A 17,343-nucleotide genomic window follows, 5' to 3' on the forward strand; every position below is an offset into this window, starting at 1 on the left:
ATCAAGAATAAAGCTCCATTAAAAACACACATTATGGTATCAAAGCTCCTAAAGGTTTACATGTACTTAATGCCACTTAAAATATCCTTCAAATCATCGCATGAAACTAATTACAACCTTCAGCCGTTGATTTTCGAGGCTTCTCCTGGGATTAAGTGAGAGTGCTGAGAAATAACCCGTGTGACGTAATGCCCAGTCTCAAGCCTGGTACCAACGTGGAGGCTGATACCAGCATCAGTAAGGGTGCATCTTTCATACAAACACACACTGAAGAACAGGAAGTGGAGGTGTCGATGGCAGCCAGCAGGTGGTGCTGATGAGAAATCATGTCGTGGGGTCACCGTGCCAACGTCGCAGCTACGCGCAACGATTTCCCCTCTAGTGTTCCTCTAAGAGCAGCTGGTTCTGAGGAAGGAAAAGACAGCGTGTTCAGAAAAGCTAAAGCAGACTCGTCTCAGGCACTTTCACATTCAGCACATTTCATGTCTAATCCATTGGCTTTTTGACCATTGTTGCGGGAGCACATTTGTGAGGACTCTGTGCAGGCCAGTCAACCACACCAGTCTGGCTCATCCAAGTCTTTATGGACCTGCTTTTTGCACTGGTGCGCAGTCATGTTGGAACAGGAAGTGGCCATCCCCAAACCGTCCACACATAGTTGGGAGCATGAAATTGTCCAAAGTGTCTCTGATTGCTAAAGCATGAAGACTTCATTAGAAGTAGAGGGCCGAGCCCAGCTCCTGAACTCCGACCCTACACCAAACTTTACACTTGGCACAGTGCAGTCAGACCAATACCCAGCTACACATGGAGTGTACAAAGAAAGCTGAACAGCTATGTTGGCTACCACATTGGATTGCTGGTTGCAAAACACAACACAGTCATAAATGTCTCATAAAAGCATTTAAGCCTTGGTCTAATTAAAAGCTTCGTGGAATAAAGCTTTAGCTGCTTCTTAAAAGTCTCCACAGAGTCCAAACTCCGCAGTGCACTCCACAGTCCGGGTGCAACAGGATCTGAAACCAGTGTGAGGGAGTGAAAGGTTTTGATTCGATGACCTCAGGCTAAAAGTTCATTAAGGGCGAGATTTATGGGCAAAGGAGCGAATGTTCAGAAGGCCAATCCAACAAAAACATGTCAGCGCGAGCTGGTCGCAGTGAGACTCACAGCAAACACTTTGTCTGCTCTCCAGCCGCTGGGATCAGCCACTGGTTTGGCGATGCAAGCGGCGAGGGCACAGCGGTAAGAATCCAGAGCATCCAGCGAGAAAAACTGACGCTGCAGTGGAGGGCGCATTTCCAACCACAACCTGAAGAGTAACTGGCAACAAAAACCAGGGACGGCTCCAGTCCAATTGGTGGATCTCCGACCTGGAGGCTCGTCTAATCTGCTCCTGAATGAGAGCCCCTTTTTCCTCAATATCTTCTTAGGATTCCCTGAGGTACGGCCCACGAGTAGTGAAAAATATTCATGTGCCACAAACGGTGGCAGAGAAACTCTCTTATAACTGACCCAGTCATCAAAAAGCTGTTTGATGTGGAGCAGGGAGGAACGGTCATCAAACACAGCAGCAGAGGTAAATGCATCGTCTGCATTTATATTTGAAGGCTTCTTGAATTTGTACCAAGGATGTATAGAACAAATCTTTTCTGTTCTTTTCTATTCGTGTACAGTGTTTCCCAGTGATTTAAAACGGGTTAAAAACAACTTGGTTTGGGTTGAAACGCACACTTCCAACTGAAACCCTGTTTATCAGTTTGGATGCATAACTCGAACCTCTTTCTTGCCTCTGAGTGCTAACATCTTTTATTCCCACCTTACTGTCAGTGGTGTTCTGCATGAGGTCGTTGTCAGGGTCCCCTCCCTCCGAGCCGCTCTTCTGGTCATCATCCTTCTCGTCTTTCCCCAGGTCGTCTTCTCCAGACGAGATCCTCGACAGCTTTGAGGATTTCTGAGGCAGGAAAACGAGCATCAGCAGACAAACTACACATAGTTAAAGACATTCAGCTCATAGAGCAGTTCAACCGGACAACCAAACATCAGAGCAAATATCTTTAAAAGCCTCGGATCAGGAAGGTTAAAAAAACCCAACTCACTGCAAACCCCTTTGAAACCCTACGCCAGAAACAGACATGCAATATGTAAAGTGAAAATCCACAAAGGCCAATTTCTGGAGGAAGACTGCCGAATGAATGAATGTGAGGAAATGCTCAAAGAAGTGGAAACACTTGAGGGACATCTTTGTTGGTTGTGTTGTGGAGCATACAACATAACATTAGGCTGTATGCTCCACAAAGACTTACTGCAGCCTGCAGCGGCAGGTCTGCTCAAACAACTAATTTTAATAGAAGTGATGAATCAGGTTATGAAGAGAAATGAATGAAATTCTTTGTGTGACATAACAGATACAACAGGCAGCAAAGCAAAAACAAAACTCAAAGAACAATCACAGTGACAGCCCCTCCCGGAGCCCGGTTCTGATAGAGGTCACTTCCTGTTCGTCTTCTTTCCCACTGTCACCAAGTGCTGCTCACAGGGAATCATCTCTAATTCTGCAACTATGTAACTGCGTATAGTGGGGTGGCTGTAGCTCAGGTGGCAGAGCAGATCAGCCACTAATCAGAAGGTCGGTGGTTCGATCCCAGGCTGCCTCCTGGCTGCATGCCAAATATCCTTGGCATGCAGCCCCATGTTTGCCTACTGGTGGTGGTCAGAGGGCGCCAGTGTCCGGCAGCCTCGCCTCTGTCAGTGCGCCCCAGGGCAGCTGTGGCTACAATGTAGCTGCCATCACCTGTGTGTGGATGACTGGATGTGAAAAAGCACTGTGGGGTCCTTGAGGGCTAGAAAAGCGCTATACAAATACAGACCATTTATATAAATTTAGATATGAGCTGAGTCAAAGTCCAGACCTGAAAACATGATTTTAGCTTTAATATGAGCTCATTTCTGTTTCTTTGTCCCCATCTGATTAACACACACACTCGTTTTCATATCTTAATGAGGACATCTCATTGACATAATGCCTAGAGATGGACCGATCCGATATTACGTATCGGTATCGGTCCGATACTGACCTAAATTACTGGATCGGATATCGGAGAAAAATAAAAAATGTAATCCGATCCATTAAATATCACGAAAGCACCTCACAAAACTTGGAACACGCCGTAACTCACCTCAGAACGTTAGCACGTCGGAGCAGTATGCATCACGTGATAGAGCGGCTGTGGCATGCGGGACCTGTCGGTGGTCTGGATAGCATGTGGAGCTTCGCTAGCAACCCGGCATTTCATCTCCGACAAAGTTATCCCGAGAGAAGTAAAGCAAGTGTGTAAGTCCATCTCTGAATGTTTGTAAAGCATTCCTGCGTTAAGCTTACCAAGCGATATATGGAGCGACTGCCTCTTCTTGCTGCTACTTCAATCATGAAACTGCTTAACGATCAGCTGATTGGCTTTTCTGTCGCGACTCCGTGTCTCTAGTTTGCTTTTGGCCCACTTTGCACCAGAAAGAGGAAACCAGCGGCTGAACAACAGCAGCACGTTTAAGCTTGATCAGCTGTTGTTAGAATGTATTTAATATTACTTTCTACTCGAGGATCTTTTTCTACGTAGCTGACGCTGGTAACTGTGCAGGGGCGGATCTAGCAAAGTTTAGCCAGGGGGGCCGATAGGGCATTAACAGGGAAAAGGGGGCACAAAGACATACTTTTCTTTCTTATTCTCATTTAAAATGTCGAGCTTTTAATAAATAATTATCTGACACCCAAAGTTTTAATTTGATGTAAAATGAATAGAAGTCAATTACTGTATATAGTAACTATTAAGTCTAATATATATACCCTAGTAAGCTATAGTACTTTTTCCTTTGGGAAGGTACCATCTGTGCAGTCTGCAATTTTGTTGAAGAAAGATGTTGAATCTATTTAATATTTCTTGAAAAATAATTGATTTCTGTGCATTTTTTTTTCACACTGCATCAAATTAAGGTTGATTACGTCGATTAAGCATCATGAGGTGGAGCGTGAGGGGTGGTTCCCTATTTTTTATTTATTTATTTTTGTTGTTGCTGGGAGTTGGAACCCTATTAGTTAGGTTGCTTAATATTTACGCTAAGTACTCTTTAAAATATCAGAATAGGGAGGATGGTGTAGGTCTAAGTTTATTAGATTGATCAGTATTGCTGAACTATGAAATATTTTTTTTTGCATACAGGTATAACAGAATAGCTTTAGTGTAGTTGTTGTTTTAAACTTGAGTATGAACTTATACAAAATTCAGCAAGATATTTAAAAAACAGTTTTGTTGATTAAAAAACACTATATCGGATTCATATCGGTATCGGCAGATATCCAAATTTATGATATCGGTATCGGACATAAAAAAGTGGTATCGTGCCATCTCTAATAATGCCTTCTCGAGCTCCTGACCTAACCATCAAAAATGAACGCCTAATCCAAACCTTTACCCTAAACTTAACTGTAACCCTGACACTAAAACCACATTTCGAGTCTCAAACTTGTGGGGACCTGGACTAGCCTTCCAATGTGTTGTCCTCACAAAGATGTCTAAACATGTACACCACACACACACGCTGCTCCCGGGAGCGCAGCACATTCCTTCGGATGCACCACATGTGCCGTGTGTAATGGAGACCAGTTGCTAGGCAACTGTGGTTGCTAAGTGAAGAGCAGGATGCGAGTGACTTTTTCAACCTGCCTCCATTTACAGCAGCTTAAACATGACTACAGTAACACAGAGAGAGAGGGAGGGAGAGCTTTCCTCCAGAATAAAGGTCAAACAAAAGACGGAGGACGTGAAAAACACGGGGAAGGTCGGAGACGCTGCTGCGGGGGCGGCAAACATCTGGGTGAATGAAGGGCAAAAGATGAAGGTTTAGACTCATTTTGAGCAATTAAAAAAATATTTAGCCGTGAGATTCAAACGATGTCTGCGACGCGGCTTTCACGTGATCCTCTGCAGCATCCATCAGATATCAGCTGATTTTATTTCAGACGTTTGTTAACATCAACAAATCAAACATTCACGTCACCCTGCTTCATGAAATGTTCCTCAAACAGCACAAAACCGATCATCTGTTAGGTCCCGAGCGAGTAACGTGAGTCAACACTCACCACATCACCGCGTGTGCTCACAGCGATGAAGGGAGACCGAGCTCCCTGATGTTCTTTTAAAATCCATTTAAATATCTGACCAAAGCTTTATTGTTGGGTTTGTGGAGAGCAGGAGAACGCGAGAATAATGCCGCAGACTTTAAATCTGGACGATTCATCTCAGATTTTTAGCTGAAACCTGGAGGTAGCGCTGAAACCTGCAGTTCCACTAATGTCCAGCAGAGGCTCCACAGTGAGTCACTCTCATTTAAAAACGTGTTTCCAGCCTGCTGTCGGAGCCCGTGGGAACATGTTGATTCAAGCTTTTCACACTAACAGACATATTTGACCCCAGCAGGTCAGATTACTGCGGCACAGCTGATGACCTCTCCTGCTCAAACCTGAAACAAGCAGCGTAACGAGCACAGACTCGTTTCGCACTCCCCTGTCTGCAGGACGCTACCTTGGAGCTGGCCGTCTTTTTCCGTTTGGACCCGGTCTTGTCTCCTTTCAGTTTCTCCTTGTTGTCTTCCTCCTCGACGGAGTCGCCCTCTTCGCCCTCGCTGCTGCCATCGGCGGCGTTCCCGCCCTCCTCCATCTCCGACGAGCTCTGCTGCTGGATGGCCTGCGAGCAGACAACGCTGCGTTTGATTAGTAAAGCTGAAAGGAGGATGTTTATTGTGAAAGGCTTTTCTTTGAAGCTTCAGCGCCCACTGACCTGATAGCCGGTGAACTTCACTCCGGGGTTGTTCTCAATCTCCCACAGGCCCTCGTTGAAGCCTTTCCTCTTGTTGGATTTGCCAAATTTGTCTTTGTACTCCTTGTAGGGAAGAAGATCCTTTGGACCCAAGAATGCACTGAAAAAGACGCAGAAGAAGAAGCGGACAGGTTTACTTCTGTTATCATAACTAAAAACACCCAGAGCGGCTTTACTGAATGATCTGAAGTTCATTGATGAACATGCGGCGTTTTCACGAGGCTCTGAGGAGACAATCTGGACGGCTCCATCGCCGGTTGGTGATATTTTTGATAGTTTAGTGAAAACGAAGCTCCATAAATATTTGACTTGTAGAGCGTGACGGCTGAACGTGACCACACAGTGGAGCCCGCTGCCTCTTTTGATCCTCGTCTCCTTCCCGACTCCAACCGGACCGTTATTTACAAAACAAACGTCAAGATTCATTCTTTATTTCTCAGACTTCTGAGGAGTCGCCCCCTGCTGGACACCAGAGACAATGCTAGTATCAGATCTATGTCCATCTTTTATATACAGTGTGTGTGATCATGTGTGATGAGCAGGGCTGATCTTACTGGATGAGAGCATGGATAGCACCAGACTGAAAGTAACTAAGTACATGTACTTGAGTACTTTTTGTTTCCGTGTTTAAATGTTGATCTTTTAACTCTGAACATTTGAAACTTTCAGTTCCTTCACTGTGTGGCTATTAAGCATAAATGTCCTGATATACAAAGATGACTCATCAGGGATGGAGCGGCTCTTCCAGAGATTCTAAATCCCAGGAATCTGGTTGAAACCAGGGATCTTTCAGGTGTCGAGCAACACGACGGATCCACAAATCAGAATATTTTTATTGTCCTTGTAACAAGTACAACAAAATATTGAAAATAAACAAAAACATCTGTATACGTGTTTACAGATGAAGCTACGCAGCAGTATAAAGCCAGTCTGTGTTACCTGTAAGGTCTGTGCATCATGTTCATATGCTTTCATGCTCTATATAATTACATTCTGGTATTATTTTTATTATATGCTGCAGTAAATAAACACAGACTTTAAAAACTTTCTCAGCTGGAGTTTTATTAAAGTTCTGGTGGTTTTGTTTTGAGGAAAGGTCAAAATTCCTGCAGAAAAACAGCCAGCATGTAAATAATTCAAATCATCTGGAACGTTAAAGCGAGACAAACGCCAATGAATCGATAAATCTGCTAATATCATGGATATGAGTGTACACACATTTTAACTCCTGCGCAGCCGATTTCCACGGACCGCCCTCCGTAGGAGGCCAAACGCCAGTTTGAGTTTATGCTCTGGATTTATTTCGGATCAAATATCGTGATTCCCGGCCCGTGGACCCGAGCGCTGCAGCTGCTGCTTGCCTCGTAAACACAAGCTGAAAAATAAAAAGGTGCGTACGTTTCATGGGTCCCGAAGAAGAAGATGGGGTATTTGTTGGCAGGTGGCTTGACAGCTCCTTCAGGAAGCTCATCAATCTGAAGCAGAGAGAGAAAGTGAATATTTATCAGAGCGATGACCAACCGAGGTCACAGAAGCCTGGAGAGAGGTCAGCGTGTTGGAGGAGGTAGGATGAAAACAACAACAAACTGTATTTATACAGCAGCGTAACAGTTACAGAAGCATCGTTTCTATCTGTGAGGATTTTTAACACATTCATGAGTTTCAATGAAGAAATTTCTCTTACAGGAAATACGACAGACACGAAACAGAGATAAAAACAAAACGAGCATTTGGTTATAAAACAGCGTGTTGGACTTACAAAGAGAAACGAATGAAGCAAGGTGCTGAAACTACTTATGTTTCATTAGAGAGGAGTTTCACACTACTTTAAATGATATTTTTAAACAATTTTCAGCAGCTAAAATTAAATACATGTAGATCCAACCCCCGGTCCCCACAGCGCCTCTTGTGGGCAGTGATGATGCTTCTTTAGGCTGTCCCCACAGAGCGCCATACCCTCCCCGAGCAGGGTAATCATGATGTTGATGCTTCACAGGGCAACGGTGGAATGGACTGATTCTTATAGAGCACGTGAATGAGGCATACAACATGCCTCATTCACGTGCTCTATACATAGTGCTTTCTAACGACATCCATACTCCGATGGACGCATCGGAGAGCAAGTTCAGGTTAGTATCTTGCCCAAGGATGCTTGACATGCAGGCTGGAGGAGCCAGGGATCGAACCACCAACCTTCCAATCAGTGGGTGACCAGCTCTACCTCCTGAGCTACAGCCACCTTGAAGGTGAACTCTTCACCTGGGACTAAGGCACACAAACTCCTCCACCACGATGGGGAGGTGATTCAGAGCGTGGAGCCTCACAGGTGAGGTGTTCTGGGCATGTCGGGGGGTGAGACCCTGGGGCAGACCCAGGCCACGCTGGGGAGATTATTTCTCCTTCACTCACTACGTGTTAACAGACCTCTCTGCACTGATTCATGCTTGTTATTAACCTATGTCTCTCTTTATCCTGTCTTCCTTCTCTCACCCCAACCAATCACAGCAGATGGCCCCGCCCCTCCCTGAGCCTGGTTCTGCTGGAGGTTTCTTCCTGTTAAAAGGGAGTTTTTCCTTCCCACTGTCGCCAAAGTGCTGCTCATAGGGGCTCATATGATTGTTGGGTTTTTCTCTGTATGTATTATTGTAGGGTCGACCTTACAGTATAAAGCACCTTGAGGCGACTGTTGCTGTGATTTGGTGCTGTGTAAATAAAATCTGCCGGGTGGGGAATGCCTCGGTGAGGTGGAGGAGGTGGGCGGGGAGCTTGAAGCGCTGCTGCTTAGACTGCAATGACTCGGACAAACAGCAGGAGATGGATAAACAAGTAGGGAGGATAAAAAATACAATAAATGATATGTGAGTGCTGTCAGATTAGAAACAGATGAGCTTCCTGAAAACATGCTGTGAGTAAAGTACCTGCGGTCTGAGGACACTGATGGAGAAGTCCTCCACCCAGGACCAAGAACCCATCTAACTAGAACCATTCAAAGGTATGAGGCCGTGCTGTTAGATCACAGACACTTTCGCAGGCCCCCGGGCCGTATGTTTGACACCCGTGCTTTAGAGAAACAGCCCATTGGAAGTTAGAGTGAAATGTTTTTCTCTGTGCCATTATCCATCAGCTGATCACTACTCAACCACATCGTACATTTTTAAATGTCTACCTGATACAGCCACATGTTATATGTGGTCTGATTCTTGTATAGCGAGTACTTCTGCACTCAGAGCACATTTTTCATGCTCTAACATCCATACTCTGATGGATGCACCAGATGTCAACTAGAGCAGACTGGGACTGAACCAGCAACCTTCTGATTAGTATTGCCCTGCTGCATCACCTGAGCCACAGCCACCCTTCAGTACAGTCAGAGCTTTCCAATGGGTCGGTGCTCCTCTGGCAATCCGAGTCAAACCTCTCTAAGAGGAGATGAATCCATACATGCTCTCATATATGAATCATTTCTGTGTTTAAACTTTGCTTGTGCATGGAGGAACCTCCTGCCCACTGACACACCGAGTCTGACGTGAATCAGAGCTTCTGTTGTGAAGTGACAGGAGTTTGGGTGGAGCGTGTCCCGTTCATCCACTTTTACAGTCAAATATTCCTAAACTTTAGAGGACATAACAAATGTCGCTGTGCTTCGCTGCACCTTCTGCAGGGTGGAAGCTGAAGCACTGTAGGAGCCCATCACGTCAGTAACATCCTGAACCTGCTGTCAGGATTTTATCTCACATTTTCTAAAAGAACCTTTGATAAAACCTCAAACATCAAAACCATCCTGACAGGGTCCAAACTTTCTCTCTTAGACTTTATCTGAAACGATCAGCATCCTGCACACGGTCCCTGAGCATCACCAGGTGAGCACAGGTGTGCACAGGTGTCCACAGTCACTCCTGACTGCAGGAAAATAAATCTGCATTCGTGCATTATGTGAACGCAGTCATGTGAGGACTTGCAGGAGCCGTGGGTCACTCGTGCTGCGTGAGTGGCAGGTATACGTACAGGTATACACGAGCCGTGTTTGAAGCACGGGCTCGTTTTAGTGATGTGGGACAGCAGCGAGAAGCCGACAGAAACACGGCGCGTGAGCGAGGTTACCTGAGGTCATGTGCAGGTTTAACATCACAACCACATTAAAACACGCGCACGCACGCACGCAGTGCGAAGCTGGGAGAGAAGCGCAGTTTCGCAGAAAATGGAGCCCTGCTAAGGGCCCCGAACTCGGTGTAAGATGCCCGCACACGGACGTTGCCCGGGGCCGCAAATGCGCAGAGAAATGCGGCTCCGCTCCCGCAGCAGCGGCAGGACCGCGCGCACCGACCCCGCCTCCCGCGCTCCCAGCCCAGACTCACCCTGGCCGGCCAGTGCGGGTATCCCTTCATCTTCGCGAAAACCAAATCTCCTGCCTTGTAGTCCCGCGGCCGAGGGCGAGCCATGTCTGCGGTGGAGCTCCGAGCCTGTGCAGTCCTTCAGTGCCGCGCGGGCTCAACGACCATCGGAGTGTTTACCCGCCGCAGTCACACCGACAGAAATAATTAAAGAAAGGCGGAAAACGGGCCTGACTGACGGGGCTGCCGCTAACCTCGGAGGCGGCCGTAAACGCGGCGGGAATGGCCTACGTAAGAAGCGTAAGAAGCGCGGAGAGCCACAGCGGGGGAAAGACTCGACTTCCGGCCTTCAGAATAAAAACGGCACTGCTGCTCGAACGTCCCCAGCAAACACTTCCGGTTAAATACCCGTCAGCTGGAAATGTTTTTATTTTTTTAATCAACTTTATTTGATAAAGGAACAAGAGCAGTAGCTACCTCAGCACCATCCATCCATCCATTCGCTTCCGCTTATCCTTTTCAGGGTCGCGAGGGGCGCTGGAGCCTATCCCAGCTGTCATAGGGCGAGAGGCGGGGTACACCCTGGACAGGTCGCCAGTCTGTCGCAGGGCCAACACACAGGGACAGACAACCACTCGCACCTAGTGACAATTTGGATTATCCAATTAACCTATCCCCACAAGCTGCATGTCTTTGGACGGTGGGAGGAAGCCGGAGTACCCGGAGGGAACCCACGCAAACACGGGGAGAACATGCAAACTCCACACAGAAAGACCCCGGCCTGATGTTGGAATTGAACTCAGGACCTTCTTGCTGTGCGGCAACAGTGCTAACCACCGTGCCACCGTGCTGCCTACCTCAGCACCACAAAGATTAAATAAAATATGTACTCTACAAAATAATTTCAGAAGCTTAACACAGAAGAAAAAATATGGATGTTGCAGGGAGAGCGAACAAAAAGCAGACAAAAAACAGAGCCTCGCATTAATTACGCCTCTGAATATTTAATTTAAGCAGACTAATAACGGCGTAATTGCTTTGTGATTAGAGGAATGTTTGATGGTGTCAGTATATTTGTCGAATTCCATCAAGAAATTGAGGAAATTTCGTTTTCTGTTAACCTTACGTTTGTGAATATGAAAAAAGATTAGTAAATTATTATTTTTTTAAATGTCTTGAGTCATGCTCAATAATCCAGGTAAGTAAATTCCCAAAAGTTGATTCTTTTCATCTGGATGTTTTCAGTGGGAGAAACGTTCATCAGAATCAGAATCAGAAAGGGTTTTATTGCCAAATGTTGAGCAGGTTTACAACATTAGGAAATTGCTGCGGTACTTAGTGCAAACATACTGTCATAAATTACGCTTAAATAGACATGAAAAAAATAAAAGTAAGAATAAGAATTAAAAGTGCTACGTAGAAAGATATATACATGAGTGCAGGTGGTGATCAGTGCAAACATGGAATGATGCAGTGAACACAGCGTAGGGTCATGTGTTAGTGGTGGGAACAGTCATACGGTTATTGTTCATGAGTCCAACAGCAGAGGGGAAGAAACTGTTCTTATGGCGAGAGGTTCTGGTGCGAATGGACCGGAGCCTCCTGCCTGAGGGGAGCAGGTCAAACAGACTGTGTCCAGGGTGAGAAGGGTCAGCTGAGATCCGAGCTGCATGCCGCAGTGTCCTGGAGGTGTACAGGTCATCATCATCCAGGTGACTCCTTCAGTCTCAGCTTTCCTCCAAACACTGCAGCTGGATTCTTCTTTCCATGTAAAGACGAAGATCTGGCTTTGCACACATACATAAACGAAAGTTCCTCATGAAAGTGCAATCTAACATTCTAGCTTTAACCTCTCTGCAGCTTTTTGCTTCAGGTTTCATCTTTTGGCTTTTGTGCAGTTTTGAGGAGTGTTGCAAACTCTGTCTGGATTTCTCTGTGGACCTATCACAGCTCCACACTGTAACTTCCTGTTTGACATGGTTTTGGTGCATTGGCTCAGGAGCTTCGGTGAAGACGAGATGTTAGCTTCTCTTTGGTTGTAGTTTAACTGAAGCTAGTTTAAGATAAATCTGATGCTCTGCTTCTCTGGATTCAAATGCAGGCTCCACTCTGCTTTATTGATGATGTCTTTCATTCCCTCAGAGTGATCAGATTCAGGTGGACGTTAGAGGAACTGCAGTTTTGGTATTTAATTTCAGCTCTGCTGGTGTAATGGTGATTACGTCCATCTTCTATATACAGTCTGTGACTTATTTCAACTACCTTAACTGACAGGAAGTCCACCCTTCTGTTTGCAGGCATCAGGGCCTGTGTGTTAACCAGCCGAGATAGTCCTGATCAGCCAAAACACTAAAAACAATACCGGCTAAATCCATCTTTCATATAAATGTCTTTAATGTGTCCTGTTTAATGTAATACTTGCAGCCTGTTTTATGCCTGGCAGGTCTTCCTGATGTGTGGAAACTCAGAAGAATCAGAATCTTTATTGTGCTTTCGAACAATGAAAACTGTATGCAAATGTGTTCAGTACAAGTGAAAAGAAAACTTTTAAGAGACAGAAGTATATATGTACAATAAATTAAAAAAACAAAACAACAAAAAGCTGCACCTGGTTAGAGAAGGTTTATTTATTCAGTGTTTCACAGACTCCAGATGTTCATGTGAGGTTATCTGTCTGTGCGTGGAGCTGACGGTCCTTCCTCTGCATCCCAGCTGCTTCCTACAGGTGGCGTCGCTGCAGCAGATGTGGAGGCCCTGTCACACTTCTCCACCGGTTCCTTTGATACCCAGGCGCTCGCTAATATGTCGCTGACCTTCAGCCGCTGCTCCACGATGGGGTGCAGAATTCTTCGGATCAGGTCTTTAGCCTCTGGGGAAACTGGAGGATCCTTCGGAAAGTTAAAGCGGCGTTTCTTCTGAAGCTGCGCCTGCTTTTTAACGTTGGAGCAGTTAAAGGGCACCGAGCCGTACAGCATCATGTAGAGCACAACGCCCATGCTCCACACATCTGACACTTTGGGGTCGTAAGGAATACTGTGCAGAACCTCTGGGGCTGCGTACAACGACGTCCCGCAGAAGGTTCTGCTCAGCACGACCCGACCGTCCACATACGTCAGCGTCTTGCTTAAACCAAAGTCGCCCACTTTGAGGTTGTACTTTGCATCCAGGAACAGGTTTTCACATTTCAGGTCTCTATGGGCCACGTTCCTGCTGTGAAGATACTCCACTGCCCTGCACAGCTGGGAGAAAAGCTTGTGGCTGAAGCGCTCTGGTAAGGCCAGTTTGCTGTTGATGTAATTTAGGAGGTCTCCTTTGACACAGAGCTCCATCACCATGTAGACCTGCGACATGGAAGCATACAGAGAAATAAATCCAGAAATTCTCATCTAACAACACAAGCGGTGACCATCAGGTGACCCAGCGCGCTCATTTATGACCCTAATCGTATTATTTCAGCTCGCTATCATCAAACAAGCCTGATGCGTCAGAGGTGCAAGCGTGCTCCGACGCTCCACAGACAGACACCCTCATCAGGCCTCCATTATACTGACAATTCGTTATTAGATGGAGAGCGTGAAGGTCGGCGTGGACGTCTGCGTGCCTGCTAGTCTTCTGAGACTTTACATTACAAAGCATCAACTCAAAGAAGTATAAGAAGGATGAGTCTCCAGCTGTCTGTATCAGAGTGTAGGTGAGACTAAAGCAGGCGGGGAGGGTATCAGGGCCATAATTTCCATTTATTGGGTGAGAAACCATATTTTACAACTTAAATAGATAACAGAAATGGCTTCCTAATGAATCACTTGTCCCAACTAATCAGCAAAGATCACAGTTAGTGACATTTTGCTCCTGACCCACTTCCACACTCATGGTCGTAACATCAACACTAACCGAGGTAAGCTGATGAAACCCGTCCATCAGTAGTTGGTCTAAATGTTGATCGGTGTTGTTTGTGTTGGATTTCTAGTAATTACTTGTTATTAGACATGTAGCAGATGCATCGAGTGAGCTATACTCGTGTAGCCATATTATAAACATAGAACAGTGGTGGCCAGCTTTAATAATCAAAAGTATGAGCCATGCAATAAGAATTAAAACTAATGCCTGAGATGATGAACCACGCAGGAATCCCTGCAGTTCCTCTAATGTCCAGCAGAGGCAGCAGTGAGTCAGTCCCCATAGACGCCCATATTAAAACTTTACAGCAGAAGTAACCATGTTTGCAGCCTGATACACAAACTGTTCTGATCTCTGTAGATAACTTCACCTTCAGAACAACTACAGGCAGAAGGTTTATATAACTCCCGTTTTAAAATCGTATTAAGACTTAAAGTCTGCCATTTTAGGGGCGTGGCCTCTTTGACAGACAGGTGGATGGCGACACAGGAGGCTGTAGCTGGTGGCTACAGCCTCCTGTGTCGTTATTTGCGAATCAAGAATCAGCAAATAACGGCAGTAAGAGAAGCTTTAGGTTAATTATCTTAAAATAGTTTTGGATTAAAGACACGACTTGGATTGATTATATTTTAACTCCTGTGTCTTTTGCAGTAAATACAAACTAATAAGCAGTCAGACGTGTTGCATCCATGCAAAGCATCTGTGAATGTGACCGTGAGCAGACACTGGCAGGCTCTGTGAGGTTATCGTACTAACAGACTGTCCAGGAAGTCTGCGCTCCAGTTTGAGTGAAATTTGAGGATTTTATTTGGATCTTACTGAGCTCTAATTAGCTGAACACTCAGCACTCCCCCCACTCGTCCAAATCTGGTCATTTCTTGCTCCAAAACCCAAGAAGTTAAGTGTTTACTGACCAGAGGAGTCGCCCCCTGCTGGTCACTAGAATAAACCACGACCTTTACTTGTTTGTGCTGTCTTTGTAGCAGCAGAGCTCAGCGTGACGCTAAAACAGCAGAGAGCACGAATGTCTTACCGTTCCTTTGGGCGACTCAAAGATCTCGTGAGTCTTAACGATGTTGGGATGATCCAAAGTTTCCAGGACGCCTTTTTCATGAGGAAGGAACTTTTCAATGTAAACAGAGGTGCATTTACTTATGTCAGTGACTTTTATGGCGACCATTTTTTTCATCTGGGTTGAGTATGCTTTCACAACTTCACCGAACATGCCTTGTCCCAGTCTGCCCTTATACTGGTAACCACGACTCTCCATGAAGCGTTTGTCCATGGTGGCTGTGGCTGCAGAGTTAGCTGTGACTCTATGATGCCGGTTTAGTTTTCAGTGAACTGCCTTTATGACATCACTTTCTAGAACACCTGATTCTTAGAACTTTCCAGTCACATGACAGAGGAACCAAGAGCAGAAATAACAAACTTAATTATAACAGGTTGTGTTTGAGTATCGGAGGGTCTGTTTGACCTTGGGGTGGATTAGATGTGATGCCCACTGATGGGAAGACTTTTTTTTATAGCTCAAACTAAACCAACCGTCTGATGAGCAGCACGTTACTTAGACTCTTACTCCTATGGAAGCAGTCGGTGTGACGGCAGAGACTCGTGTGAAAACTTTATCGTTCATGTCACTGTATTTATAGAGCTATGATATAACAGCTGTGTCACTGTTAACAATGAAAAACTAAACTCTACATATCATCCTGTTACAATATATGTTCAGATGATCAGAGTACTGGTAATCAGTGTTGGTCAAGTTACTTGAAAAAAGTAATCAGTAACTAATTACTGATTACTTCCCCCAAAAAGTAACCCCATTAATTTACTGATTACTTATTTTCAAAAGTAATTAATTACTTAGTTACTTAGTTACTTTTTAAAAACACGATTTACACCCTGAATAGGTGATAAAGCGATGGATCTTTCAGCCCAATTCTACTTTTTCTGCATAATCCATCATACAAAATGTAATCAAATGGAAAAGTCTCTTTTTAAAACTTGTTTTATTAGTTTTAATCTTTTAACTTTATGCATCAAGCAAAAATTTAATTATCTGCAACATTCTCTGACTGGAAGAAATTAGTTTAACATTGAAACCTATTTTCTGCACATTCCAGCACATAAAATAAAATATTTTTTTGTTTACACTCAGTCTTTCAAATAGATGCAAGTAAAACAGCAGAAAATAAATAAAGTCAAAGACTCAGCGGTCCTGTTGCTCTATTTTCACCTGTAAAGCAGGAGTGGGGTAGGCGGAGGTTTACCCTGGTGCAGGTGTGCCGCGGTCAGTTGAAGAATCCGCGAGTTTCTCTGTGAGTTTCCCATTACGTCGTAGCTACTCGGTGCTTGTTGGAAGTTTAGGGGGTTTTTTTGCTGTAAAAAGAAGTTTTCTTCCCACGCACAGCGGACACTAATGTTTTTGTCACTTTTTATGGAATCAAACTCAAAGTAAGGTCAGTACTTCCACGCTTTAAACGCTGCACGCTCATACTCTCTCTGCACTCGATATGTGATCCACTGTTGATCTGCACACAGCTGTTGTCACCAACGTCGCACTCGCTTACGTCACTGTCATGAGACATTCTCGCAAAAAATCACGGTTTTAGTAACGCAGTAACGCAGCGTTCCTACGGGAAAGTAACGGTAATCTAATTACCGTTTTTGCAATAGTAATCCCTTACTTTACAAGTTACTTGAAAAAAGTAATCAGATTACAGTACTGCCCATCTCTGCTGGTAAATGTAAAGCTGCAGGTAGCTACACACCTGCTATTTACTAGTTAGGAAACAGTTTTAATTATTATTTTGCTGTTAAGAGTTATTTATTGTTAACTGATTGTTAATAAGCATTTACCATTAAGTTACTCATGGTTATTATTAAGTGTTAGCCAACATTCAAAACATATCAGACACATCTGTGCTGCTGGATCGGCTCATACGTGCATCGAAAACATGAAGGATATTTGTTTATGATTGCAGAAAATCGACCTGCTGTTTTGTTTGACGTGTGATTAACGATGTTTCTTTATTGTTATCTGCCGTATTTATTGCACCTCCTGCTGCCTTGATGGCCAGTTTTTGAAGATGTTGTATCTGACTGGTGGATGTTTGTGAAGGCTGATGGGTATGTGGCACATCTGCAGCTTTCGTTAGGCCACGTTTGGCTTCAACTCGCAGTGCTAACTCAGTCTGATAAACTCGCCCACGGGGCCAGATGTCAGGTATGCTGGAACTTCA

At 44.9% G+C, this 17,343-nt stretch overlaps 2 protein-coding genes across 3 annotated transcripts in view; both read right to left on the bottom strand.

Annotated features, from left to right (window-relative positions):
• Window positions 1-11,232, bottom strand: part of hdgfl3 (HDGF like 3) — an 11,483-nt gene extending 251 nt beyond the window's left edge. The window contains exons 1-6 of one of the 2 annotated variants that reach the window (XM_085386655.1): window positions 10,226-11,232; window positions 7,269-7,345; window positions 5,832-5,970; window positions 5,577-5,738; window positions 1,822-1,951; window positions 1-405 (exon numbers count right to left, since the gene is read on the bottom strand). The exon at window positions 1-405 is cut by the window's left edge and continues 251 nt beyond it. In XM_085386655.1, the coding sequence (XP_085242781.1) occupies window positions 338-405; window positions 1,822-1,951; window positions 5,577-5,738; window positions 5,832-5,970; window positions 7,269-7,345; window positions 10,226-10,309 (660 nt within the window). In that variant the 5' untranslated portion in view covers window positions 10,310-11,232 and the 3' untranslated portion in view covers window positions 1-337. Of the gene's footprint in view, window positions 406-1,816; window positions 1,952-5,576; window positions 5,739-5,831; window positions 5,971-7,268; window positions 7,346-10,225 lie in introns of both variants that reach the window. The other variant, XM_085387387.1, reaches the window with a different exon arrangement.
• A 1,635-nt stretch (window positions 11,233-12,867) lies between these two features.
• Window positions 12,868-15,383, bottom strand: tssk6 (testis-specific serine kinase 6). Its single transcript, XM_085412767.1, has 2 exons — window positions 15,132-15,383; window positions 12,868-13,542 (listed from the first exon to the last, which is right to left on the bottom strand). Exons 1-2 carry the CDS (start codon window positions 15,381-15,383, stop codon window positions 12,868-12,870), a joined length of 927 nt encoding a protein of 308 aa, XP_085268893.1.
• Between the last annotated feature and the right edge of the window lie 1,960 nt (window positions 15,384-17,343).

Source organism: Rhamphochromis longiceps, linkage group LG1 (genome assembly GCF_057381845.1).
Source record: "Rhamphochromis longiceps isolate RC_006_pf linkage group LG1, R_longiceps_female_GT1.1, whole genome shotgun sequence".
In the NCBI taxonomy this organism is placed as follows: domain Eukaryota; kingdom Metazoa; phylum Chordata; class Actinopteri; order Cichliformes; family Cichlidae; genus Rhamphochromis; species Rhamphochromis longiceps.

What these genes read in the sequence shown, in the direction of transcription:
- tssk6 (XM_085412767.1), bottom strand. Translation starts at nt 15,383, where the DNA reads ATGGACAAACGCTTCATGGAGAGTCGTGGTTACCAGTATAAGGGCAGA. An exon ending in TTGAGTCGCCCAAAGGAACG is followed by an intron (nt 13,543 to 15,131) that starts GTAAGACATTCG and finishes TCCATGTCGCAG; the next exon opens with GTCTACATGGTGATGGAGCT.